This window comes from Eubalaena glacialis, unplaced genomic scaffold (assembly GCF_028564815.1).
Source record: "Eubalaena glacialis isolate mEubGla1 unplaced genomic scaffold, mEubGla1.1.hap2.+ XY H_2, whole genome shotgun sequence".
NCBI classification, from domain to species: domain Eukaryota; kingdom Metazoa; phylum Chordata; class Mammalia; order Artiodactyla; family Balaenidae; genus Eubalaena; species Eubalaena glacialis.
The window spans coordinates 2,079,092-2,106,614 of record NW_026871156.1 but is presented as its reverse complement, the minus strand read 5'-3'; the positions used below and the strand labels follow the sequence as shown (position 1 = coordinate 2,106,614).

The 27,523-nt window shown below is 35.1% G+C and overlaps 1 protein-coding gene across 2 annotated transcripts in view; it reads left to right on the top strand.

Moving 5' to 3' along the window:
• Positions 1-2,564: 2,564 nt before the first annotated feature.
• Positions 2,565-27,523, top strand: part of LOC133082987 (lysine-specific demethylase 5D) — a 49,724-nt gene continuing 24,765 nt past the window's right edge. The window contains exons 1-13 of one of the 2 annotated variants that reach the window (XM_061179650.1): positions 2,565-2,747; positions 2,874-3,042; positions 4,198-4,275; positions 5,282-5,404; positions 5,854-6,024; positions 6,835-6,969; positions 10,400-10,523; positions 10,650-10,813; positions 12,406-12,564; positions 12,956-13,075; positions 13,191-13,349; positions 24,747-24,928; positions 25,022-25,184. In XM_061179650.1, the coding sequence (XP_061035633.1) occupies positions 2,893-3,042; positions 4,198-4,275; positions 5,282-5,404; positions 5,854-6,024; positions 6,835-6,969; positions 10,400-10,523; positions 10,650-10,813; positions 12,406-12,564; positions 12,956-13,075; positions 13,191-13,349; positions 24,747-24,928; positions 25,022-25,184 (1,728 nt within the window). In that variant the 5' untranslated portion in view covers positions 2,565-2,747; positions 2,874-2,892. Of the gene's footprint in view, positions 2,748-2,873; positions 3,043-4,197; positions 4,276-5,281; positions 5,405-5,853; positions 6,025-6,834; positions 6,970-10,399; positions 10,524-10,628; positions 10,814-12,405; positions 12,565-12,955; positions 13,076-13,190; positions 13,350-24,746; positions 24,929-25,021; positions 25,185-27,523 lie in introns of both variants that reach the window. The other variant, XM_061179649.1, reaches the window with a different exon arrangement.

Below are 27,523 nucleotides of genomic sequence, written 5' to 3'. Positions count from 1 at the left end.
AATTTATTCCTAAGTATTTTGTTGTTTTGATGCCTTTGTAAAATTGTTTCCTTAATTTTTTTTGGATTGTCCTTTGTCAGTCTATAGAAATTTAATTGATTTTGTATACTGGTCTTGTCTGCAACTCTGCTGAATTTACTTATTAGTTCTAAATCTTTTTAATGGATTCCTCAAGATTTTCTGTAAACAAATCATATCATTTTCTGTAAACAAATCAGATATCACTTACAAATATATATGTGTAAATATGTATACATGTTTTCATTATACATAAGTATGTATATATGTGCAATGTATAAGTTATATATACATATAAAATATGTATATTTTTGCATATTTATAATATTATATATATTATAATTTATAACATAAAGTTAGGTTTGTTCATTGTTAATTGCAAAATATTCCCAATCATTTCTAAAAATTTTGTTGTTTATCAGTCCAAATGACTGATGTGTTAATCTCATGAAAATTGTTGGTTTCTCAAAATCACTTTGTATATTTATCAGTTTTGCTTCGTGTGTATATGGAGACAGTGTTATTGGGCATTTGAAATTGATTGTTATAATCTTTTTGAATGGTTCTTCAGCACTGTGCCTGCTTATCCCTTGCATTAATTTGGGGCCCCAAATTAAAAACCATGCCATTTACAAGAGCTCTGAAGAAAACAAAAATTCTTATCAATTAAGATGAGTAGCATTAAGAAACTACAAAAAACAAAACAACCCGCTATTTATCATACATTTCCTAGTCACCTTCCCACAACTTAACCCCCTCCTCCAAAGTCCAAACTCTCTTCCTTTGTCTAGTCTCCTCACCCTTTGTTAAAATGGGATATAAGTCCCTTAGTCTAACAACCTGATTGGGGTTTGCACTTCTTTTATGTGAAGCTACTGTGAGCATACAAAAATATACTTTTTTTCTCCTGTTAATTTGGTTTTTGTCAGATTAGTTCACAGACTCTATGTACTGAATCTAACACTTATAAAGAATATTGGTTAATATGAAGAATTCATTTGGCAACCAAAACTCTTAATAATGTCTTGGACCTTGAGCCACATATTTCCCCTGAAAAGTATGCGTTTTTTTCCAGCAAAATTTTGTTGGGGTTTATGTTATTGAGGAATGAACTGAGATGAATATGTGGAACTGGTATGTAACGGCATACTGTCCTAGAAATCTGAAGACCTGCAGGAGATTTAAAAATTCCAACCCTTGTTATAACTTTTTTAAGAAGATTGTGATATTGTCAAAATGCACATGAATGAAGTTTTAACATGCTGTATGATAGGTGGATAAGGCTGTCCATTGTACCATTTCTTCGTTTGAATTCTCAGGCATGGTTTGGCAGTGCAAACACTCTTTAAATTAACAAATTCAATACACAATAAATATATGCATTAAAAAACTGTGGAGTAGGAGTAGATCTAACCATTTGAAAGATCTAATGATTTGAAAGATTAATAATACTGGGTAAACTATGGCAAATCTGATTTTATGAAACAAAGAAAAGTCCCACACGATGGAAACAAAATAAACATAAAAACATTTAACATAAATAATATGTTTAATCTAGCATAATAAAATAATGTTGATAACAGATCAAGTGGATAAAGTTCTGGGAAAACGTAAATGGCAAGAATAGTATTAAATGAAACAATATTCAAATCAGACCAACAAACTTTGAATCAAAGATTTATTTCCAGTTCCCTTTAAAAAGGGGCCTAACAGTTAATTTTTTAAAGCGTTTTTTAAAAGAAATGGATACTTCCTAAATTTTGCAAAATGTTAAAAAATATAGCGCTAAGAAGATACCAGGAAATAAATTTTACAAATGTAAAACTGACATCAAGCTAAGTGGAGAACAACAAATATGGGAAATTTCACTCATTAACAAAGACGTAAAAAACTGTAAATAATGTTATGGACAGCAAATTGTTAACAGTTTGTTTTAAAATAAAACCTCACGAAGAAATAGAATTTGTTTTGAGAAACAGTTAAGTGTTCGACACCGCAAAATTCAGCATAGTCATCCACTGAAAGAATAACGTAGAAATAAGCGGGACAAGTTCTAGTCAGAGTAAGTTTTCACGGTACCTTTTTTGTTTTTTGAATTTTTTTTTTTTTCTATTAAGAATCCAATCTGCAGTTTGCAGAAATGGAATAATAAACGTGCGCATGGAAAGTGGGTCCTGAGTGAAATACTGTGCATGAACGTAAATAATTTATATTCTATCATGGTTCCAGGTTTGTAAAACTGCTGCAACGGGTTCTTTTCCAATAAAGCCTGGCCTGTCACAGATAACTCAGTAAGGGTCTAGAGAAACTGCGTTTTGGCAAACGCATTAATGTCGCTGTGGTTTATACTGGTAAAGTAACGGAGGAGCATTTGGGCTGCAATTGCAGTGTTCAGCCACACTGGTGAGTTTTCAAAATTCTTTCGTCGCTAATGCGCAGGCGTAACATGCGCAATAGGCATTTTAAAAAAAGATCCGGTGCTTGTAGTCGTAACTCTACCCCTCTGTTCCGTTAAAAAAACTACTTAATATCACGCTAGTGGCTACTTTGTGGTGCTTTTACGGTGGTGAACTTGCTTCTGCAATCTCAGCTTTTATCTAGCGTTCAGAACGTCGTTCAGGTTATAGATAACTGCTGAAGAATCGGTGCGCGGAGTGACACAGCACGCAAAGAGACCGGAAAGGCTGGTGGTTCAAGATGGTGGCTGTAAAACGCATCCTTGACGATTGGTAAGCACGTACATGCGTTAAAATAACTCTGGAGTTTACTAGAAAATAAAGGCTGTGTGGCACTTACTTTTTATGTAGGAAGGATCCATGCGCTATTGAAAAAAACAGCAAAATCGTATTTTACAGATTAGCTTTCGGGCCCGACATGGAACCGGGGACGGACGACTTCCTACCGCCGCCAGAGTGTCCGGTGTTCGAGCCCAGTTGGGCAGAATTTCGAGACCCCCTTGGCTACATCGCGAAAATCAGGCCCATTGCCGAGAAGTCCGGCATTTGCAAGATTCGCCCACCCGCGGTAAGCCGCTAAAGCAGAATTTGGCCTGAAGGTGACTTTTGCAGTGATCGCAGGACCACTGTGCTACTTAACGCCTTAGATTCGGAACCAGTTAATTGAATCCTCCACGTAGCTCCTAGTTTCTCCCCTTGTAAATGTTTGACTAAAACGCGCTGGTGTCGGAAAACTAATATCCTATCACTAGACTTCGTGGAGTAACAAAAAACTTATGTGAATAACTAAAAAGCCCGAATCGGTACTGATTCTCAGCTGTGCCAGTGTTACACCCATCTCTGTTATAGGGATATGTGTCTTTTATACTTTATTTAAATGACATTTAATTCATTCTAAGTTATTTGATATGTAATTGAACCGACGAAAAGTTGCATGAATTTGTGCCACTGGGCCTCCGTTGTTTACATTTTCTCATATGACCTGCGATGTGTGTGATAAACATACCTAAAAATGGGAAGGGATATGGAACTCCTACTACCAACCGAAGTACTGTTAGTTCACTTAGAGGCTTCTTCTCTGTTTTGGGATACTTAAAACTGCTAATTGAAACTGTTATTTGACTGAATTTTGAATGCAAGTTGAAATGAACCTAGGCCATCAGTTTAAACAACTAATATGACATCCAGAGTAGTGTCCACTTACTGCACAGCATGCTGCTCATTAGTCACATGCTGAGCCTGACTCCCTGATTCTCTTTTTTTCTATTTCAATGGTAATACTTTTCTCAGTATAGTAGTTATGCTTCGGTTCATCTTTGCCAGACCACCAAGAGTAGGAAAAGATAATAGTCTAAGTTTGAAAATTAAACAATTTCTTGTTCATAATAGGGTTATCTTCATTTCAATAAGGACCTTTCTCACAACCTTTTTGTCCTTTGTTCTTAAAGTGAGCTTTAGGCCTCATTTTGTCAGAATTTGGGACTTTTTTCTTTTGTTTTTCTTTGTTGTCTTTTTTGGAGGAGACATACCAAGCAGACCTTTGGATTAGTAGATTTTTTTTCCCCAGTGACCTAGTGTTAAAGATGCAACACCTTGAGGCTTTTAGAGGCAAAAATAGTAATAACTCTTAAAATGAGGGATATTAAGATAGAAACAGGAGATTCTAATTCTATCTTTATCTTTTCCTATGCTATAATAACCAAGTTCTTTCACTTTCTTTTAGGACTGGCAGCCTCCCTTTGCAGTAGAAGTTGACAACTTCAAATTTACTCCACGCATCCAGAGGCTAAATGAACTAGAGGTATTTCTTTAATATTTGTCACCCTCTTAAGAGTGGAATCTCAGCTCCAATCTTGTTTTGCTTGTAGTTTGATAACAACGCATTAAGAGGTTAGGTTTTGAAGTAAATATATTTTGATTGTAACATCAGCTTCATTATTTCCAAGAATATTGATCCTGCAAAAAGTCTTGTGCAGAATGGCAGGACATATACAGCATTTAAATTTAGGGAGATGAATCACATATTTTTTTTCTGCCACAGAATGGGCTAAAACTAGACCTATCAAGAAAATAGATACTGTCTTTCCTATTTTTTTTTTCCCCGTAACTTTGTATTTTATTATTTTGGATTTTCCCTGATTTCCTTAACAAAAGCAAAGTACAGAGCAGAAATCTGGCCTCCTAAATTTCTACCTTAAGGCTGGTGGTGGTGTATGTATGACTGTATTTAAGAATGTGTTAGAGTAAGTAGGAGAGGAAAATCTTGTTTAAAGTACTCAAGAGTGTCCATATTCGGTTTAGTATTATTTTTGGAAAGCATATGAATGGTTTGGCATTGTCTGTTTTGACTGTGGTTGGTGACTAAAAGCTCCAAAATGGCTTAAGGTAAGAGAATGATAATTCATAAACTGGTCTCATGTCTTGAGTTTATGACATGGAAAGGAAAACAACTTTATTCCCTTCAGTTGTGTTTCTGTAGACTCTAGATGGCTCTATCTTGAGGAAGATATAAGATTGAGCCTAAATACTCTTATTCAGCATTCATTAAGCCCAAAGATAACGCTTTAAACTTAGGCACGAAGTGTTTTGACTTTGAGGCATCACTTTCTGAGTTCCTCCTCTCACGTGAAAGAATTAGTTTATTTGAGCTATTTATGGACACCAGTGGTGTTAAAGGCAGTGAAGCCTAGATTCTAGCCTAGTAGAAAGCCATAGAAAATACGGAACGATACTTGCTCACCCATTTCATACTGCACCAAAGTCAGGATAAGGAGTAAGACAAACTCATAGGGCTCTCTATTCTCTAGGCTCAGACCAGAGTGAAACTGAATTATTTGGACCAGATTGCAAAATTCTGGGAAATTCAAGGTTCTTCTTTAAAAATTCCCAATGTGGAGCGGAGGATCTTGGACCTCTACAGTCTTAGTAAGGTAAGAGTACTTCTGCTTTTAAAAGGAAAAACAAACAAAAAACATTACTTTGGACACATCTGTTGTTGAACATTGTGTTTGGACAGGAAAGGAGAGAACACAAGAGTCTGCCAACATTTTTTCCCTCAGTGCTCCAGCAGTGATTTATTAGATTTCGTAGAAACCGGGACCTAGAGAGAGCCACTTGTTGTATGCAGATTTTCAGTCTGGGACTTCCTCTACCAACTAGTACTAGAGCAGGTAAACTAGGGCTCAGTCTTCAAGATGACAACCCTGCTATTTGAACTTTCACTTGGGACGTAGTCCTGCCAACATTGCTTGACACAATCTTTGAGACCTGGAATAATTGGTACTGGGGGGCAGAGAGCACTCATTTTAAGCCTCATTGCAATTTTTTAGGTCTTTCCAGTGTGTTCACAGTTAATCTATACCCTTTCTTATTCTTTCAGATTGTGATGGAGGAAGGTGGCTATGAAGCCATCTGTAAGGACCGACGATGGGCCCGAGTTGCCCAGCGCCTCAGCTACCCACCAGGCAAAAACATTGGCTCCCTGCTACGATCTCACTATGAACGTATCATTTATCCTTATGAAATGTTTCAGTCTGGAGCTAACCTTGTGGTGAGGTCCCTTAGCTGGTTTGGATCCTAATGTGATTTTGTTGCTTTTCCTCTTACCTTCCCTTTTCTGGTTGGGCTTTCTTCTGAATAGTCAAGGTTTAGAGAGTCTTTAGCTCATTGACAAAATTAGAAATACCAAGAACTGGCCCTGTAAAATATTGTGCAGCATGTATGAAAAGGTTTTACACCTTCTAGGTTAGATTATGGGAAGTGGAGTGTCCTTTCCCTGTGTCTTAGGGTTTTCATGGACAAGGTCTTAAAGTAGGAGTTAGAGAAAAGCAGTTCTTATTTTAGCCATTCTCCGTGAAAAAGATAATTCTTATGAGTTATTAAACTTACGGAGGATAGTTCATGTAAAAAGAGTTTAGGAATAAAACCATGGTGTAACTTGGGCTTAACAAGGAGTGGCAACTGATTTAGCTGGTTATCTTAAATAATAACTTTTTAGGTTTTATTACATCCAGAACACTTTTTAAAACTACATGTGTATCATGTATGTGTGTAAACATATTAATTTTAACTTACCTGGTTTTATTAGATTTGAAGTGCATAAGGCACACAGAAAGTAAGGGTAGAAGTCCAGGTTCAAACCTTGGTCCCCAAGACTGTGGGTCTTCACTAGGCTCTACTGCTTATGTGTATGCAAAGATGTAGAGGAATTTTCATTCCAAAGAACAGAAGGGTAGATTTCTATAATTTACCAAAAAGTACAGCTTTTCTTGCCAGAGATTTAGGATGAGAGAATCACTTAGTTATTTGCTGATTGTGAATATTACTCATTTCCTGATACTTCACTTTTCCCTATCCCCAGCAGTGTAACACTCAGCCATTTGACAGTGAGGAAAAAGACAAGGAATACAAACCTCACAGCATTCCCCTTAGACAGTCTGTGCAGCCTTCCAAGTTCAGCAGCTATAGTCGGCGGGCAAAAAGACTACAGCCTGATGTGAGTGCCTGTTTGTTTTTCCCTACAAACTGCCAAAGTTCATCTAGGACTCCCTTTTACGGACAGTCCATTTATATAAGACATTCTTTTTTTTTTTTTAACCTATAGCTGGTTCATGGTTGAATTAATTGAAAGTGAATGAGTTGTTTCATAGGTATGGTGTGCAGTATTTTTCTTTTGTACTTTTCCTTTTGTACATTTTAAAAGCAAACGTGTATTCTTCTAATGTTGTCTTAAGGGTGAACTTTTATGAATCTTGTGATGGTTTTTATTAAGCATACTATATAGTTTAATTTTGAAACCATTGGTTTTCATTATGTGTTCTTTTATGAGATGGGCAGTCAGATGCTGCCTTGAGAGGTGACATAAGAAAGGCTCAGGAAAACAAAATACAGTAGAAACATGAGCGTGGGGCAGGAGAGAAGGGTGAGCCTAAACCACAGCCTTTATTTAGGTTTCCAAGGGAAGGACAGGTTAGGATTGGCTACTTTGAACAATTTCAGTGAGCTTTGACTTACAGGGTGGTCCCTACTTTCCTGACACCTGGCCCTGCATGATTATGGCAGAGAAATGTTGCCTCCTGGGGTGCAGGAGCGAGACACAGGAGGTATGGCTCTGGGCTGGTTAGTTTGCATATCAAGGTGTACTCTCTGGTGAGTCCAATCTTGAAGAATTGGCTAGCCTGGAAGGGGCAGTCTCTCCACTGCCAGAAAACTTTTCAAGATGTCAAACATCATAATATACAGAAAATTTAAAATATGAACAGTACAGTCTTCTTATTTGTCTTAGCCTGTTTTGTATGTCTGCGTATATTTTCATAAAATTTTGAATGTATCTACTTCTGAAATATCTTAGCATAAGGTTGTGTGTATCTTTAGTTAGGTTGTGAATAATCTTAGTACTATTAAGTTTTAAAATAATTAACATTGTCATGTAGAATGAAGAAATGAGAAATAGTGATGTTCAGATTATTGAAATTGAAATGGATTCTGCATTAGTACTTTAGTTCTGTATAGAGACAAGTGTCTGAAAATGAGTTGAATAAGAAAAAATGATCAGGTAATAACTTGGAAACAAATACGTTTCAAAATTGTCAGTGCCAGTCAAGACCAAAAAAATTTTCACAATCAAATGATCTTTAGTCAGGTTTTTTTTAAGAATGGGATTGTCCACTGTGCTGGAAAGGTTTTAAAAATTCTAGAAAACCATGTGGTTACTAAAAGAAAGAAAGGGGTTGTATTTCCAAAACATTACCAGGGAAAAAATACAAATAAATTCTAAGTAGAGCAGAAAAGAAAACAAGTAAATCTGGTGACAAAGAAATTGTGAGGACTAACATGTACGTCGTTTTTCCACTTCATACATAAGTGTATGTAATACACGAATTAATAGTAAGATGCCGGAAAGATTAAGAGTAGTACTGTGTTAGTTCATATTTTAAGACAAGCAAGTATTAACTCTTTTAAAAGGTACTTGCTTTGCCAGCAGTTACCTATAGAGTATATTAAGGGAATATGTCATGGTATAGTTAATATGATATAAGAGGAAATTATAAATGTACAAGGCACCTAGGAGTCCCACGCCTACTAACTGATGCAGTTGTCTTTTGCAGTGTGTTTTCAAGCTTCCTCTTACATTAACCTTACTAAATAATTAATCAAATGTTTTACCTTACTAACAAATTGAAAATATAAAATAGTTACATATTTCTTTTTACAATAACTAATTGGCCAAAAAGCGAAAATGTGTCAAGGATAAGGGACTAGGGATCGTAGTATATTGTTGGTAGAGTAAAAGATTGTACTAAAATTATAATTTTTAATTAAAATTTTAGATGTGCATGCAGTCCTGTTTTAACTCAATTAATCTTTCATAATAGCATGCAGCCATTATATGAGTATTATTAATTTGTGCCCAGGTCTTAATTTATAAAAATGCCTGAATGCCAACAGGGAGATCTCAGTATCTTTGAAAGAAAAGTTTTAATGTTACTCACAGTGCCCCTAGAAGCAAGAGGAATACCATGCCACAGGGCGACAGGAGGAAGGAAACATTAGTGTCTGTGGGGGGCAGAAAAGAATAGGGGGAAGGCATAGGCCACAGCCTTTATCAGTGTATCCTCAGGGAAAGCAAGGCAAAGTAGGGTAAACATCTTAGAAATAACTGGCTGGTTTGAATAATCTCAGCAAGGTTTGGGGCCTATGGACTTTTCCTAGTTGTTTGGTTCCTGGCCAGAGGTTGATTTGGCCAGGAACCAAACAATTGGGCGTCATTTGTAAGTGTTAGATAAGGAGGTGGTTGGGGGTATGGACTTGGGATTAGTTAGTTTGTATATGACCGTTGTTTGTTGCCTCTAGAAATTAGCTAGACCTGGGAGGAACAGTCTCCCCAGTCAGCAAGGCCCTTCAAAAGATGTCGAAACATAAAATATAAAAAATTTAGAATATGATTAGTATAACTAATTATATCATTTGTTTATAATACCAAAAAAACAATAAAAGAGTAGGTTGAATCTTTTCTGATGCCATAATAATAGAATAATAAGCTAGGGGACAGATATATATGTTGATGGTCCTTTTAAACTCAAGCCTCCTATGTTTCATTTCCTTTAATCATTTCTACCTGATCACTGAGTGATATCTTTGCTACCACTGTGTCCCTAGTTAACGCTGTGTTTGTCATGGATATGGTCATACAATATATATATTGTTTGCATAAATTATTTTGGAAATAAAACCAGAAAATCGGTTATCATATGTGTTTTTATATATATGTAGAATAAAAGTTAGATAACGTCAGATTTTAGATGGAAAGAAGAAATGTAATAGAGCTTAAATTTAAGTTTTTGTTCATAACTGAAACAGTCGATAAACTATATTTCGTGGTGTTCACTAAAAAGAGATGTGCTGAAAATGGCATATAATGTGTGTATTTTTTGACACATAACATATTTCTACTTTCCCAGGTCTTTAAATACATTGTCAGGAGAAAGGAATTATTTCTCATGATCTGAGTTCAAACAGAACAGTAGAATAGTAGGAGTCCTCTTATTTTCCCATTTGCATCTTCAACTGAGTTGCAGAAGGGGGCTTTTTTATAATTAATTTATTGCACTCTTTGGTATAAGTTATATATTTTGTGATACTTAAGCTTAACATACTGGAGTACTCTACCATATCCTTTATAGCGTGAAAAAAATCGAGACTATTACATCTCAAATTTCTCTCTTCGTTTGTCCGTCCCTGGTCACCCGTTACCCACAGATAAAAATACATCAGTAAACGAGGTGGAGGCTGTTGACTGACTTGAATTTTTATGACCTCTTTTCCATTTATACTGCTGGAATATTTTGCAAATTGAAAATCTATTTCTTAAGTATAATGCCTGTTTATATAAAACTCACTTCCTTCTCTGAACCTTCTTTCAACAGCCAGAACCCACAGAAGAAGACATTGAGAAAAACCCAGAGCTGAAGAAGCTACAAATCTATGGGGCAGGTCCCAAGATGATGGGCTTGGGCCTCGTAGCCAAGGATAAGACTTTACGGAAGAAAGGTGAAGCCTAATAGGCTATGAGGCAAAGTGAGGGGTAAAGTACTAAAGTACCATGGGGAAGACAGTTTGTTAATCCTGATGGCAGATGGATTTGTTTGTTTTCAGGTTTGTTTCTGACTCTCCTAGATAAAGAAGGGGTCGTATGCCCCTCCACTGTTACAATGAAGGAGGAACCGAGTGGGAACTGGAAAGTGATGTCAGCACTGCCCAAGGAGGATTCGAGTAACAGCCTAGAGCCCTGCACCAATATGACCATGCGGCTGCGGAAGAATCAAAGCAATACCCAGTTTGTAAGGACTCTTAACACTGTTTATGAACTATCAGGATGAGATGGAAGCTAAAATTATTTTATCGCACCTTACTTTCTCCTTCCTTCAGTTTACTTCTGAGCCCTTTAAATATGAATGGCCTCCTGATGGCCAGGAGGGAGAAAGAACATACTCAAGTATTATAGTCAGGAGCAAAATTCATATCCTATGTTCTATATCAGAACTTTCCTCCAAACTTTTGTGTCTTTTCAACTCCAGTGATAAGCACATTCTTAACTTTTACATCTTAATGTGGTAGGAGACAATGTGATTAAATATAAATTATGTGAAAGAGCTGTTTTCTGGCAAATGGCGTCAGGGGTCTAAAAACCACATTTTACATAGTAGTGCCTCTCCTATGATATTGCTTTACTTAACTCGTTTATGCATATAAATCTTTCTTTTCACCTTTTCCTCCACTTCACCTGAAAGATTTTATAATCTCTTCAGTATGCTAGAGTTGCTACATTTTTTAAAGTGATAAATTTGCTTTCTCCTTCCTCTTAATCATGTCCACTGAAGGATTATCTTTACTACCACCATTGGGATTGTGTCCCCACTTAACCCTGTGTTTTTAGTACTTTCCAGATTGGGGCTACTATAGATAATACTACTATTAAATTACATGACTTTAGGTAAGCTATGTAGACACTTACGTGGTGTATATATATAGTATTGGAATTGCTGTGACTGAGGGTAACTGCCTACATACATATATGTAAGTATATGCCAATGTATATATCTGTGTATAAACGTGTATATTTTATAAATTTACATATATTTACATATGTTTGTAAATGCATATGTTTACATATACATGTTCTTGACAAATTATAATATCTACAGATTAATAAGAGAATTGATGTGTGTGTGTCTACCTCCATATACTAAGCAGATTTTTTTCTCCCACTCTCAGTTGTGTCTTTGTGCTCTTTACTGATCATGTTACTTCTTCATTCTCCCAATGTAGCCTATCCTCACTGCAAGTAATTTTTCAGTAATGAATCCTTCCTGGTAAAAGTCTACTAGTGTCTCATCTTTTTAAAGTGTACTTCATAATAAATTATTTCAGTAGTAGCTAAGAATCCAAGCTGTTAGACCTTGCCTTAATCTTTCTGTCCTTATGACCTATCTAATTCATTATCTAAACTGAAGACAGTTAAATGAAATGGAAACCTGTTAAACTTCACATTAGAATAGCAGGTATAACTGGATAGTGGGTCATTTGACCTATTTATATTCAACTTGCAGTCTATACCAGCTATTATTAACATAGGTAATTCTCTGAATGATCTATGCTAGTATGTACCTTCATGATTTGGGTTTGTACCGTGAAACTTAAAGTCTACTTTTTGTTTCTTCCAGCACACCTTAATATGGTTCATTTCTTAACATGCATAGTAATTATTTATGTTGTCATATTTTTCACCAGATAGTGAGGTCATGAGTGAAGTCATGAGTAGAACAATGCATAGTCATTGACTGGTGGTGGGTGTTCAGAATGAATGGTCTGGAAGCCTAGGATAAAGTTTCCTTGGACAAGCAACTTAATATTATTTTATTTTTCCTGGTAGATTGACTCATATGTTTGCCGAATGTGCTCTAGAGGGGATGAAGATGATAAACTTCTTCTTTGTGATGGCTGTAATGACAATTATCACATCTTTTGCCTATTGCCACCCCTTCCTGAAATCCCCAGAGGGGTCTGGAGGTGCCCAAAGTGTATCATGGCGGTAAGGGCTGTCCACGATAGATGTTTTAAATTTAGTTCTTGGTAATTGTTTTTAATACAGACTCCTGGTTTTAGGAAAGAGTAAAGTAGGTACCTCCATTTTTCTAAGTTAATAACTTTTGTTAGGTTATAATTAGCTGTCAGTGACACAGTAAATGAAAGAATGGTTGGGTAGAGTAGCTGTAGGATGGTAGAAATTTAAGACAGGAAGGACTATAATCCAGATGATGTGAACCAAAGGAACAAAAGGAAATAAGTTTAGTAGATATTAAAGAAACTATTCTACCTGGAAAATTTAAGTGGAGGAATAACATAAGATATATCTCTAGCTGGTTTTTTGAAGGGGTTTGTTGTCTATTGCCTCTGTCTTACTGAAATATTTTCTATTTCAGGAGTGTAAGAAACCCCCGGAAGCCTTTGGCTTTGAGCAGGCTACCCAGGAGTACACTTTGCAGAGCTTTGGTGAAATGGCTGATTCCTTCAAGGTGGACTACTTCAACATGCCTGTTCATGTATGTGATTGTGGAATGTGGATGTAGGGATTGGTGTCTGATAGTCTTAGTGCTCATGGAGACATGGGGCCAAAATATAGTGGTCTGTGATCATTTTTGATACCTGTTGTCACAGATGGTACCTACGGAACTTGTGGAGAAGGAATTCTGGAGGCTGGTGAGCAGCATTGAGGAGGATGTGACAGTTGAGTATGGAGCAGACATTCATTCCAAGGAATTTGGCAGTGGTTTTCCTGTCAGCAGTAGCAAAGGAAACCTGTCCCCTGAGGAGGAGGTAATGTGGTTGGTAATTCATATTTACACGGTGACTGGGGAGCAGGCCAATAAAATTTAATGATATTGGAAAATCTTGTCAGTGACCCAGAATTTGGATAGCCACTATTACTACCACATTTTCCTCTTCGGTATTTTCCTGGGGATAAGCACAAGGAATAGTATGATACCTTGCAGTTATCAGTTAGAATCCACAGTAGTCCTTCCTCTTTCCCCCACATATAATTGTTAGAAGTTTACCACCTTTTGGTTATCTACATAATGGAAAAATACAAATGCTACAACTAACTTGTTCACATTTATGATTTGAAAGAACTAGGAGGGCATCAAGAAATGGCTTCATTTTATTCTTTAATACAAGGAGATCTCTTACCTACTCAGAGGTCAATTTAGATGTCCTAAATTCTGACTAAATCTTGTTAGAAATCTCTCCCTCAGTGCAGAACCAAAAAATATGATGGATGAAGCAACCTTATTTGGGGTGAAGAAGCTAAAAAAAAATCCATCATGTGTTATTGATGAATTATCCCTATAATAACTGTTGTTTTGCCATGCTAGTTACAGCCAAGAAAATCAGTGTTTGGTTTTTTTATATAGATTGTCCTACATGTTAAGCCTTATGTGACAATTGATCCAGACAACAAAAAAGTCTGGATTCTAAGAAGTAGTGATTCTAAGAAGATAGAGATTCTCAGCAAGGCATATTCAGTTTTTGTGTATGTATACCATATTACTGTATATATGTGTGTGTGTACGTAGAAGCACTTGAGTCTGTTTTTCCACAGATTTTTTTTCTTAATAGTATTACACATCAATTGTGGCAAATTGAAAAATATAAATGAAAAGGAAGAAAATCACCCAGAGCTGCTCTTTTTTAAAAAAAATATATATTTATTTATTTGTTTGTTTATTTATTTGGCTACACCAGGTATTCGTTTTGGCACACAGGATCTTCATTGCCACATGTGGGATCTTTAGTTGGGCATGCGGGATCTTTCTCTGTTTTTTTTTCCCTCCATTTTGCAAATGTTTCAGCAGCATTTACTATCACTGAAGAAGTGGCAACATGTTCTTTTTTTTTCTATTTTTATTTATTATTTGAATTTTATTTTTTTATACAGCAGGTTCTTATTAGTTATCCATTTTATACATATTAGTGTATACATGTCAATCCCAATCTCTCAGTTCATCCCACCACCACCACCTCACCCACTGGCCACTGTCTCCCCTTGCTGTCCATACGTTTATTCTCTACATCTGTGTCTCAATTTCTGCCCTGCAAACCGGTTCATCTGTACCATTTCTCTAGGTTCCACATACATGCGTTAATATACGATATTTGTTTTTCTCTTTTTGACTTACTTCACTCTGTATGACAGTCTCTAGATCCATCCACGTCTCTACAAATGACCCAATTTCGTTCCCTTTTATGGCTGAGTAATATTCCATTGTATATATGTACCACATCATCTTTATCCATTCATCTGTTGATGGGCATTTAGGTTGCTTCCATGTCCTGGCTATTGTAAATAGTGCTGCAATGAACATTCGGGTGCATGTGTCGTTTTGAATTATGGTTTTCTCTGGATATATGCCCAGTAGTGGGATTGCTGGGTCATACGGTAATTCTGTTTTTAGATTTTTAAGGAACCTGCATATTGTTCTCCATACTGGCTGTATCAGTTTACATTCCCACCAATGGTGCAAGAGGGTTCCCTTTTCTCCACACCCTCTCCAGCATTTGTTGTTTGTAGATTTTCTGATGATGCCCATTCTAACTGGTGTGAGGTGATAACCTAATCGTAATTTTGATTTGCATTTCTTTAATAATTTGCGGTGTTGAGCATGTTTTCATGTACTCCTTGAGCATTTGTATGTCTTCTTTAGAGAAATATGTCTTTAGGTCCTCCACCCATTTTTTCATTGGGTTGTTTGTTTTTTTAATACTGAACTGCGTGAGCTGTTTATATACTTTGGAGATTAATCCTTTGTCCATTGATTTCGTTTGCAAATATTATCTCCCATTCTGAGGGTTGCCTTTTCATCTTGTTTGTAGTTTCCGTTGCTGTGCAAAAGCTTTTAAGTTACATTAGGTCCCATTTGTTTATTTTTGTTTTTATTTCCAGTATTCTAGGAGGTTGGTCAAAAAAGATCTTGCTGTGGTTTATGTCAAAGAGTGTTCTTTGTATGTTTTCCTCTAAGAGTTTTATAGTGTCCAGTCTTACATTTAGGTCTTTAATCCATTTTGAGTTTGTTTTTGTGTATGATGTTGGGAAGTGTTCTAATTTCATTCTTTTACATGTAGCTGTCCAGTTTTCCCAGCACCACTTATTGAAGAGACTGTCTTTACTCCCTTGTATATTCTGGACTCCTTTGTCATACATTAGTAGACCGTAGGTGCATGGGTTTATCTCTGGGCTCTCTATCCTGTTCCATTGATCTATATTTCTGTTTTTGTGCCAGTACTACACTGTCTTGATTACTGTAACTTTGTAGTATAGTCTGAAGTCAGGGAGTCTGATTCCTCCAACTCCATTTATTTTCCCTCATGATTGCTTTGGCTATTCAGGGTCTTTTGTGTCTCCATACAAATTTTAAGATTTTTTGTTCTAGTTCTGTGAAAAATGCCATTGGTAGTTTGATAGGGATTGCATTGAATCTGTAGATTGCTTTGGGTAGTAGGTTCATTTTCACCGTGTTGATTTTTCCAATCCAAGAACATGGTATATCTCTCCATCTGTTTGTATCATCTTTACTTTCTTTTTCATCAGTGTCTTACAGTTTTCTGCATACAGTCTTTTGCCTCCTTAGGTAGGTTTATTCCTAGGTATTTTATTCTTTTTGTTGCAGTGGTAAATGAGAGTGTTTGCTCCAGCCCTTGACAACTATGATTCTAACTTTACTGTCTCTAAATTTGACTGCTTAGGTACCTTATACGTATTTGTCCTTTGTGGCTGGCTTCTTTCACTTGCTGTACTGTTTTCAAAGTTTATAAACTTCAAGATTTATATCTTGTAGCATGTGTCATAATTTCCTATATTTGATCTTCTTTTCATTGTTTGATGGATATTTGGGTTGTTTCTGCCTTTTGGCTATATTGAATAATGCTTTCATGAATACAGATGTACAGATATCTACGCAAGACCCTTTTTCAGTTCTTTTGCGTATAGTATTCCCAGAGGTGGAATTCCTGAAACATAAAGTTTAATCTTTTGAAGAGCAACCATGTCATTTTTCACAGTGGTGTGTCATTTTACACTCCCACCAGAAAGGCAGTCCAGTACCTTCTTCTGAATAGTACTGTGAAGAATGAGCGGGCTTATTGCTTATTCTTCTTGTTTCTTATTCTTTAGAGGAAGAGCTTTCAATCTTTCATTATTGATTGTGAAATTAGCTGTGGGCTTTTTATGTATATCCTTTATTATGTTGAGGTATTTTCCTTCTTTTCCTTGTTTGTTAGTGTTTTTATTATGAAAGAGTATTGAATTTGTCAAGTGAACATTCCTGTACACTTTTGGTTTGAACACCAGTTTCCATTTTTCTTGACTATGTATTTAGGAATGGAATTACTGGATTGCGCGATAATCTATGTTTAATTTGTTAAACTGTTTACCACACCACTAGTAGCAAATGAGGGTTCCACTTTCCACATGCCTACTAATGTTTGTTATTGACTTACATGGTTGTAGTCATCTCATTATAATAACTAATGTCAAGCATCTTTTCATGTGTATGTTGACCATTTATGTAACTCCTTTGGAGAAATACCTATTCAGGTCCTTTGCATATTTTAATTGAAGTTTTTGACTTTTGTAGTTGATATTTTTCAAATTATGGTAAAATACACATAATATAAAATTTACCATATTAATCATTTTTAATTATATACTTGAGTGGCATTAAGTACAGTCACAAGGTCATGCAACCAACACCACCTTCCTTTCTTATCACCCCAAACACAAACTTTGTTTCCATTAAATAATTTCCCATTCTCCTTTCCCTCCAGCCTCTAGTAACCACTGTTGTTTTCTGCCTATGAATTTGACTGCTCTAGATATGTCATGGAAATGGAGTCACACTTTTTTGTCTTGCTTATTGCATTTAGCATAGTGTCATAAAGATTCATCAGTATTGTAGCATATAACAGAATTTCATTCCTTTCTAAAACTGAATAATATTTCTATACATATATAGCACATTTTGTTCATTCATTCTTCTGTTGTTGGACATTTGGATTGTTTGTATCTTTTTGCTATTGTGAATAATGCTTTTGTGAACATTGGTGTAGCAAATTTCTTTTTGAGTTCCTGCTTTCATTTGGGTATAGGCTTAGATTAGAATTACTAGATTATATAATTTGAAACCCCAACAGCAGCAATTCCATTTTACATTCTGGCTAGCAGTGCACCAGCTTTCCAATTTCTCCATTTATAGGTCAACACATATTTTCTGCTGTTTGTCTTTTGGTCAGTTTGTGGGCTGGTTTTTTGTTTTGGTAATAGCAGTTTCCTAATGTGTGAAAGTAAACTATTATCTTCCGTCTGGATTTGCATTTCCCTAAATGACGAGATGCTGAGAATCTTTTCATGTACTTGTTGCCGACTTTGGAGAAATGTCAGGAGTCTTATAGCTTTAACTCTTACATATAGATCTTTGACTTACTTGGAGTTGAAATTTTGTATGTGGGCCAGCCTCATTCTTTTGTAGTGTATATCTAAGTTTCCTATTTATTGGAAAGGCTGTCCTTCCCTGTTAGGTGGTGTTGACACCCTTGTCAAAATCAGTTGACTGTATTTGCAGAAATTTATTTCTGGGCTCTCTGTTCTATTCCATTGGTCTCTAATGTATCCTTATGCCAGTACCACACTGATTTCTATAGCTTCTTGAAGCGTAATACCTTCAACTGTATTTTGTGGCTATTTGCTGTCCTTGAGATTCCATGTGAATTTTAGGGTGGATTTTTCTATTTCAGGAAAATTGTAGATGGATTTTTTTCACTTCTCCATTGTTGTTCGAATTTCGATAAAGATTGAGTCTGTAGAACACTTTGGTAGTATTGACATCTTAAGTCTTAGAATTCATGAACACAGATGTGTTTCCATTAATTATGTCTTTAATATCTTTCAGCGATGTTTTGTAGTTTTTAGTGTTTGTATACTTTTACTGCTTGGTATTCACTTTGATACTGTTGTTAGTAGAATTATTTTCTTAATTTTCTTTTTGGATTGTTAATTGTCAGCTTTTAAAAATGCAACTGTTTTTTGTAGGTTGATTTCTGTAGCATGCAACTTTACTAAGTTTATTTGTTGTAACAGGTTTTTGGTAGATTTTTTAGGGTTCTTTACATATAGAATATTGTCATCTGCAAACAGATGATTTTACTTCTTCCTTTTCCATTTTGATTGCTTTTTTTTTTTTCTTGCCTAATTGTTGTGACTAACTTCCAATTCCGTGTTGAACAGAAATGGTGAAAGTAGGCGTTTGACTTGTTTCTGATCTTAGGGGCAAAGCTTCAGTCTTTAATATTGAATTTAATATTGAGTGTAATGTCATCTAGAGGTTTTTCATATGTAGTCTTTATCATCCTGAAGAAGTTTCTATTTCCTTCCATTTCTTGTTTTTATTAGGAAAAGTTGTAGAATTTTGTCAGATGTGCTTTTTCTGAATAACTTAAGATGACTGTGTGTCTTTTTCCTTTACACTTTATTAATGAAAAGTTTGCATTCATTAATTTTTGTATGTTGAACCATTTTTGCATTCCGGGAATAAATTCCACTTAAAAGTGGAATTTCCACTTCCACTTGTAAGTGGTGTAGTATCCTAATGTGTAGCTGAATTAGAGTTGCTCATATTATACTTTGTTGAGGTTATTGTTGACTTTGAGTTTTATGTATGTTTGGAATAAGAGACCCTTATCAGATACATGACTTACATGACTTAAAAGAGTTTTTTGTCCTATTACAGGATTTTAAAAATAATTTTGATAGTGTTCTGAAAACAAAAGTGCTCATTTTAAAGAAGTGCAGGTTTTTTTCTTTTGTCCCCTGTACTTTTTGTGTCATTTTCAGAATCCACCAAATCCAAAGCAGTGAAGATTCACCTTTGTGTTTTCTTCTTCTAGTTAGGTCTTTGACCCATTTTATTTACTTTTCCTTTACAATGTGAAATAAAGTTTCAGCTTCATTCTTTTGAAGATGGATATCCAGTAGTCATAGCATCATTTCTCGAAGAGACTGCTCTTTCTCCACTGAGTAGTTTTGGCATCCTTGTCAAAATTGACATAGAAATGTGGCTTTGTTTATGATCTCTCATTTTACTCCATTAGTCTAAATGTTACCCTGTTTTGGTTACTGTAGCTTTGTGGTAAATTTAGAAATTTGCAACTATGAATCTTTCAACTTTGTTCTTTTTCAAGACTGGCTGTTTGGGATCACCTACAGTTGTATTTGAATATTAAGATTGGCTTACCAGTGCTGCTAAGAAGGTCATTGCAATTTTGATAAGGGTTGCATTGAATGTGTAGATTGCTTTGAGTAGCTTTGCCATGTTAATGATATTAAGACTTCTAACCTATGAACACATATCTCTTTCCATTTCTTTGTCTTGTTTAATTTTGTCAGCAGTGCTTTGTGGTTTTCATTGTATTAGTTTTTCATCTCTGGTTGAATTTATTCCTAAACATTTTATTCTATATAATGCTGTTATTAACAGACTTGTTTTTTAAATTTTCTTTTCAGGTAAAGAAGCACAATTGAATTTTGTGTGATTGTGTGTTGTGCAACTTAGCTGAATTCCTTTACTAGCTCAGTTTTTTATGGGTACATTCTTTAGGATTTTCGATGTATTAGATCATGTGGTATGCAAATATAGCTATACATCTACTTACTATTTTAAAATTTTTCTGCTAAATTGCTTTGAGCAGAACTTACACTACAGTATTGAATGGAAGTGGCAAAATGTTGGAATCCTTGTCTTGTTCCTGATCTTAGAGGAAAGCTTTCAGTCTTTAACCATTGAGTATGATATTAGCTGTGGGGTTTTCACAAGTGCTTTTAGTAGGTTGAGAAAGTTCTCTTTTAATCTGAGACTGTTGAGGATAGTTACCATGAAAGGGCGCTGATTATTGTTAAATGCATCAGTTAGGATGATCATAAGTTTTTTAACCATTTTCATTTTACTGATACAGGGTAGTACATTGGCTGGTTTTTATATTTGAACCATCCTCTATATTCCTGGGACAATTTCACTGGATCATGATGTATAATCCTTTTAATAAGCAGCTGGACTTGGTTTGTTAGTATTTGCTGAAGTGCCTTGTATCAGTGTATAATGTATAGTGGTTTGTAGTTCTTGTGTGCTGTCTTTGTCTGACTTGATGTCATAAAGTGAGTTAAGAAGGATTCATTCCTTTTCTGTTTTTCAAAGAGTTTGAGTCAGATTGCAATTTTTCTTGTGATTTTTCTTTCACTGGTAGAATTCACCAGTGAAGCCATCTCATTCTGAGCATTTCTTCGTTCAGAGGTTTTAGATTACTGATTAAATCTCTTTATGTGTTACCAGTCTTCAGATTTTTTATTTCTTGAGTCAGTTTGGGGAGATTGTTTTTAGTAATTGTTCATTTCATCTAGATTGTATGATTTGTTGGTATACAGTTGTTACAGTGTTCTCTTATATAATACCTTTTTCTGTGAGGTTTTTAGTTACCCATTTTCATTTGTGATTTTAGTCATTTGAACTTCTTTCTCTAGATTAAGCTTTTTCAGTTGTTATTCATTTGTCTCAAAGTATCTTTTCATTTTTCCTTTGTGAGTTCATCTTTGACCCATGGTTTTTAAAAGTGTGTAGTTTAATTTTCACATATCTGTAAATTTTCTGGTTTTTCATTTGATATTGATCTCTAGTTTCATTTGTGGTGCAGAAAGATTTTATTATTTCAGTTTTTTTATACTTCATTGGGATTTGTTTTATGGCCTAACATGTTTTATCCTGGGGAATGGTATGTTTTACACTTGTGAGAAATATGAATTCTGCTGTTACTGGATGGGATAGTCTGTGTCTACCTTGAGCTGGTTTATAGTGTTGTTCACATTTCCTATTTTCATATTCATATCTGCTCTGGTGGTGTTCTGGCCATTATTGTCATAGCAATATTAAAATCTTCAATTATTTTTATAGAATTTTCTATTTCTCCCTTCAACTTTGTCAATTATTGCTTCATTTATATTGGGGCTAGTTTTTAGGTGTGTGTTGTTTTGTCTTCTTGATGGATTGACCATTCTTATCAGTGTATAATGTCTTTTTATCTTGAATAATTCTCAAAATCTGTCTTGTCTGATAGTGATACAATGACCCCATCTCTCCTTTGGTTACTATTTGCACAAAATAAGTTCTTCAGATTTTTTCCCTTTTAATTTTTTCTGTGTTTAAGGCTTTGAGTCTTTTCAAGACTCATAATAGATCAGGTCTTTTTCTTTATTCTGCCAGTTTCTGCCTTTTAATTGAAGAGGCATTCCTCTTCAATCCATTTACATTTAAGGTATTTACTGATAATGAAAAACTTAATTCTGCTCTTTTTTTCTTATGTCCTTAATCATTTTTCTTCTCAGTTCCCACATTACTCCTTCATTTTGTGTTTAATTTTTAATTGATTATTTTTCTCCTTTATTACTCATTTACCATTGCTCTTTTATTTTGTGTTTGATTGTTTAATTGACTTTTTTCCTCAGTATGTCATTTCCCTTTTTGTATATTTTTTAGTTATTTTCTTGGTGGTTACCTTATACAACTAATATATTACACTTGGTTGAGTTAATACCACCTTAGTTTTAAACATTGTTCCTAAACAGAGTCTTCTGTATCCCTTTGTTATTATGGTAAATTATATCTTCATAAATTGTGTGCCCATTAACATAGACTTATAATTATTATTTTATATTAATACATTAGTGTTTCTATCATAAGGGTAAAAAGAGTCACAAATCAGAAATACAGTAGTATTGAGTTTTTACATTTACATGTGTAGTTATCTGTATCATATTTTCTCATAAATCTTTAAGTTACCATCTAGTGATTTTTGAACTTCTGCCTAGATAACTCTCTTTACTATTTCTTGTAGTGCAGATCCCTCAGTTTTTGTTTGGGAATGTCAGTTTGTCCTTCAGTTTTGAAGGATAGTTTTTATCAGTTATAGAATTCTTGATTTATTTTTTTTTTCTTTTATAACTTACAATATGTCAGTCTACAGTCTGTGGTTTCCATAGTTGCTAGTGAGAAATAGGCTGTTAATCATATTGAGGATACTTTGTAGGAGAGATAGCACTTCTCTCTTGCTGCTTGTAAGAATCTCTATTAGCTTCCAACAGTTTGGCTATGCTTGGATTGCATTAGGCTTGTTGGATGTGTAGATTAATATCTTTAAGGAAGTTTCAGCTGTTATTTCTTCAAATATTCTGTTTCTTGTTTTATCTTCTCTCCTTTTAGGACTCTTATTAAGAGTATGTTGGTTTGCTTGAATGTTTCCCATAGCTGACTTAAAGGATTTGTTCGTTTTCCTTTATTCTTTATGCTCCTCAGTGTAAATAATCTCAATTGACCTGTCTTCAAATTTCCTGATATTTAGTTCTGACTTTTCATACTGTTGAACTGCTCCAGTGAATTTTTTACTTCAAATATACTTTTCAGCTCCACAATTTCTATTTGAGACCTTTTTTTTCTTCTGTCTCTCGAGTCTATTTGAGGAGACATTGTTCTCCTGGTTTCCTTTAGTTCTTTGTCAATGGTTTCCTTTAGCTTTTTGAGCATATTTAAGATGCTGAAAGCCTTTTTCTAGCAAGTCCAGTGTCTCTGCTCTCTCAGTGACAGTTTCTCTTCTTTTTTTTTTTTCCCTGTCATTGAATGGGTCATATTTTTTGGTTTTTTTTTTTTTTTTGTATGCATCATAGTTTTTTTTTGACAGCTGGACATTTTGAGTATTTTAATGTGGTAGCTCTGGAAATCATATTCTCATTGCCTTGGGGTTTTTTGTTGCTACTTTTTGGGATTGTGTAGTGTGTACGTTTTATATGAGTTTTCTTAAAGGATTTTGCAAGGATAAATTTTTTGTTAGATCTCTGAATACTCTTTCATTCTTTGCAGATTGGCTCTGTGTATGACCTTTCAATGCATAGATATTTATAACTCATCACTTTCTACTTAAGCACAGCTTGGAGGTATAGCAAGAGTTGGTATTCCTTGAAATATAAGGAAGCTTTCAAAAGCAGGAGTTTTGGAGTTTTTCCTCCCAAGTGTACTGCAGTATCTGTTGTTTCACCCAACCATTTTTTTTTGTTTTTTGCCTGTAGTAAGCTTTGGTTGGTTCATTTGCTTTTAGTATTTTTGAGAAATGTCCTCTTAACTCTGAGATAGTTCTGAGTTAGGCAAAATAAAGATAAACTTTTTGCATTAGTTCTTCAGTGTATTCTCAAACAGGTTAAAATAAACACAGTTCTTTGAGAACAGGTCTCTTTTCTACCTTCTGGAACCAGGAACCCACATTGGCGATATAGGCTGCTGTTTTCAAGATTACAGCTAAGCCATAGGGTAAGGGTTGGGTGAGGGTAAGTTAAAATATCATAAAGCTTTTCTGATGTGTTCACAGTTGTTTTTTTCATGATTGTTTTTGTCTTTTGGTTGCAGTAAAGCTTTGCAGCGATAAGTATTCAGAGTTCTGATAAAGTGAATCAGATAATTTTTGCCCATTTTTATTGATGTTTCTGTGAAGGGATGAGCCATTAGTTTCCTACTCTGAGATTTCACCAATGACTTTTATACTCCAAAAAATGAATTAATAACTTAATGTGTCAAACACAACCAAAAAATAAATGAGATGGTATAAATAATTTACTTAATAATTTAGTAGTTTGGAAGTAAGAGACAGCCTAAAATATCCTATGGGAACTACCCAGAGTAGTACTAAGGTTTGGGCAAGACTTCCAGGATAACATATTTTCTGTTGTGTGTTTGTTTTGGACAAGTAATAGAAAGGCATAAAGAAAAGAAAAATATGATAATGATATTTACAAGATGTAAGTAATTTAAGGAGTAACATCATTGTCTGTAAATTTTCATTAGGGGCACAGAATGCCTGGAGTGTAACTGAGATAAAGTGATTTTAAAGAACATTTATGAAGAGTGTTTGTTAATTTCAGGGGCAGATAAATCTTATTCTGGATTATAGATAATTTATATTTTGAGTCATAGTCTTTTCTCTCTATGCAGAAAAATGATTTGCATTCAGAAAACACAGTGGACCTCCTGAGGGCCCATGAAAACTGGGTTTTTAGTCCCAAACTAGAGCAAGCAGTTATCTTTCTTCACCCAATTGCTCCCTACTCACTCTGGCAAATCTCTTACCTGACAGGAGTACGCAAACAGTGGATGGAACCTGAATGTGATGCCAGTGCTGGATCAGTCTGTTCTTTGCCACATTAATGCAGATATCTCAGGCATGAAGGTTCCCTGGCTCTATGTAGGCATGGTATTCTCAGCATTTTGTTGGCATATTGAGGATCACTGGAGTTACTCCATTAACTACCTACACTGGTGAGCGGGCTCCAAATGGCCGGGATGGATATCAAGATTCCCTCAGTATGCAAGGGTATTTCCAGTCTTTATGTGTCTCTCTTTACCTGACAGGGGTGAGCCGAAGACATGGTATGGTGTACCCTCACTGGCAGCAGAGCATTTGGAGGAGGTGATGAAGAGGCTAACACCTGAGCTCTTTGATAGCCAACCTGACCTCCTACACCAGCTCGTCACCCTCATGAATCCCAACACCCTCATGTCTCATGGTGTGCCAGTAAGTACCTGGAAATAGGGGACAAATGGATTTAATGTTTGCCATGAGGTGGGCAGTGAATGAAAAACTTAGTTTTGGAGGAAATAAAGTTTTGGAGACTGGGATTAGCAGTGCATCTCTCTTTCCCTTTATATGCTATTTCAAGCTGCAATCCTGTGTAGACCACCAGGGTGTGGGGTATCCTTAAGGCAAAGAGAAAAGAGAAATCAGAAAATTATTTAACAGCATGAAACCTGAAACCTTGTTTCTGGCCTTTTAATCTGCCTCATAGTCTGTAATTGGTTTTCTGATAACATTACTGGATATAGATTGTAATTTTATAATGCTTAAACAGAGGTGGGAGGGATGCTTTCAGACATCAAGTTTTCCAGGATTCATTTATATCACCCTGTTTTGCAAAGGTTACTAAGCCAGCAATTTCTAGGAGATAAAATAGCACACTGTCTCTGTCTGCAACACACTACATATATTCTCATTTGAACAACTTTTAGATTTAGAGTAGCCTCCACAAAACATTTTCATAACTTTTATGTCCTTCTCCCTCAGTTTTTCCATCCGCATAAAATGGACTTGGCATCTCCAGCGCTCTCTTCCAGTTCTGACATTTTATAAGTTCTTGAATTTTTTTCCTTTCTTCCTAATAACATCACTATTGTTTCATTAAAAAAGATAGCCCTGAATATTCATTATAATGAGATCATACAGCTAATCTAGTTTTACCATTTCTCTTTCCTAATGATTCTTACTTACTTTTTTTCCCCCACATATATTGGGGACTAGCCTTCATATTCGGGACTAGAGTTTGTGCATCATCTTTTTTGTTGTTACCTAATTTGCTCATGTAGTTATTCATAGTATTTTCTTATTATCCTTTTTATTTCTGTAAAGTTAGCAGTAATCCACTTTCATTTCTCATTTTAATAATTTGTCTTCTCTCTTTTTGTCATACTCTTCCTAAAGGTTTCTCAATTTTGTTAATCATTTCAAGGAACTAGGTTTTGGTTTTGTTGATTCTCTGTTGGTTTTCTATTCTCTGTTTTACTTATTTTGTTAAGAAATTTACCCTTTTATAAATATATCATGTCCGTCTTCATTGCATGACAATTTTTTACTTAAAGTCTAATTTCATCTCATATTCCTACAGCCACTCCTAGTCTCTTTTCATCACTATTTACCTGTAGTGTATTTTTGCATTCTTTTACTTTCAGTCCACTTGTGTCTTACGTGTAGGTGAGTTTCTTATAAAGAAGATAATAGTTGAATGAAGTTTTTTATTAATTCTGCCAGTCTTTGCTTTTTGAAACTTTAATTTTAAACTTAATGTAATAGTCAGTAAGGAGGGACTTTACTTCTTTCTGCCATTTGTTGTTTTGTGCATGTCCTGAATCTTTTTTATTCCTCAGTTCTTCCATTACTTCCTTCTTTGTGATTAATTGGTTTATTCTAGTTTAATTCTACTTAATGCCCTTATTTGGTGTTTATTTTCTAATTATTTTCTTAATGGTTACCTTGGTGATTACAATTACTGTTTCAATTTATAACAATCTGGTTTGAATTAATACCAATTTATTTTCAATAGTAAGTTTCAAAAAAATCTTCGTTCCTATGTAGGTCTGTCCCTCTTCCTTTATACTATTATTGTCACAAATTACTTGTTTGCCCTTCAACATGGTATTTAAATTTTCATTCCATACACTTGTCATTTATAAAGAAAATAGGAGTCATAAAAAATGCACCACTGATTTTTGTGTTTGCCAATTTAGATGCCTTTTTCAGTGTTCTTACTTTCTTTGTATGGATTCTGGTTACACTCTCCTGTCCTTTAATTTCAGTCTGAAGGACTCCCTTTAACATTTCTTACAGAGCACACATATCTGCTAGAGACAAACTTCCTCAGCTTTTGATACTCTAAGAATAGTTCTCTTTTTTGTAATTTCCTTTTTTTTTTTTTTTAACATCTTTATTGGAGTATAATTGCTTTACAATGGTGTGTTAGTTTCTGCTTTATAACAAAGTGAATCAGTTATACGTATACATATGTTCCCATATCTCTTCCCTCTTTCATCTCCCTCCCTCTCGCCCTCCCTACCCTACCCCTCTAGGTGGTCACAAAGCACAGAGCTGATCTCCCTGTGCTATGCGGTTGCTTCTCACTAGCTATCTATTTTACATTTGGTAGTGTATATATGTCCGTGCCACTCTCTCTCTTTGTCACATCTTACCCTTCCCCCTCCCCATATCCTCAAGTCCATTCTCAAGTAAGTCTGTGTCTTTATTCCCGTCTTGCCACTAGGTTCTTCATGAACTTTTTTTTTTCCTTACATTCCATATATCTGTGT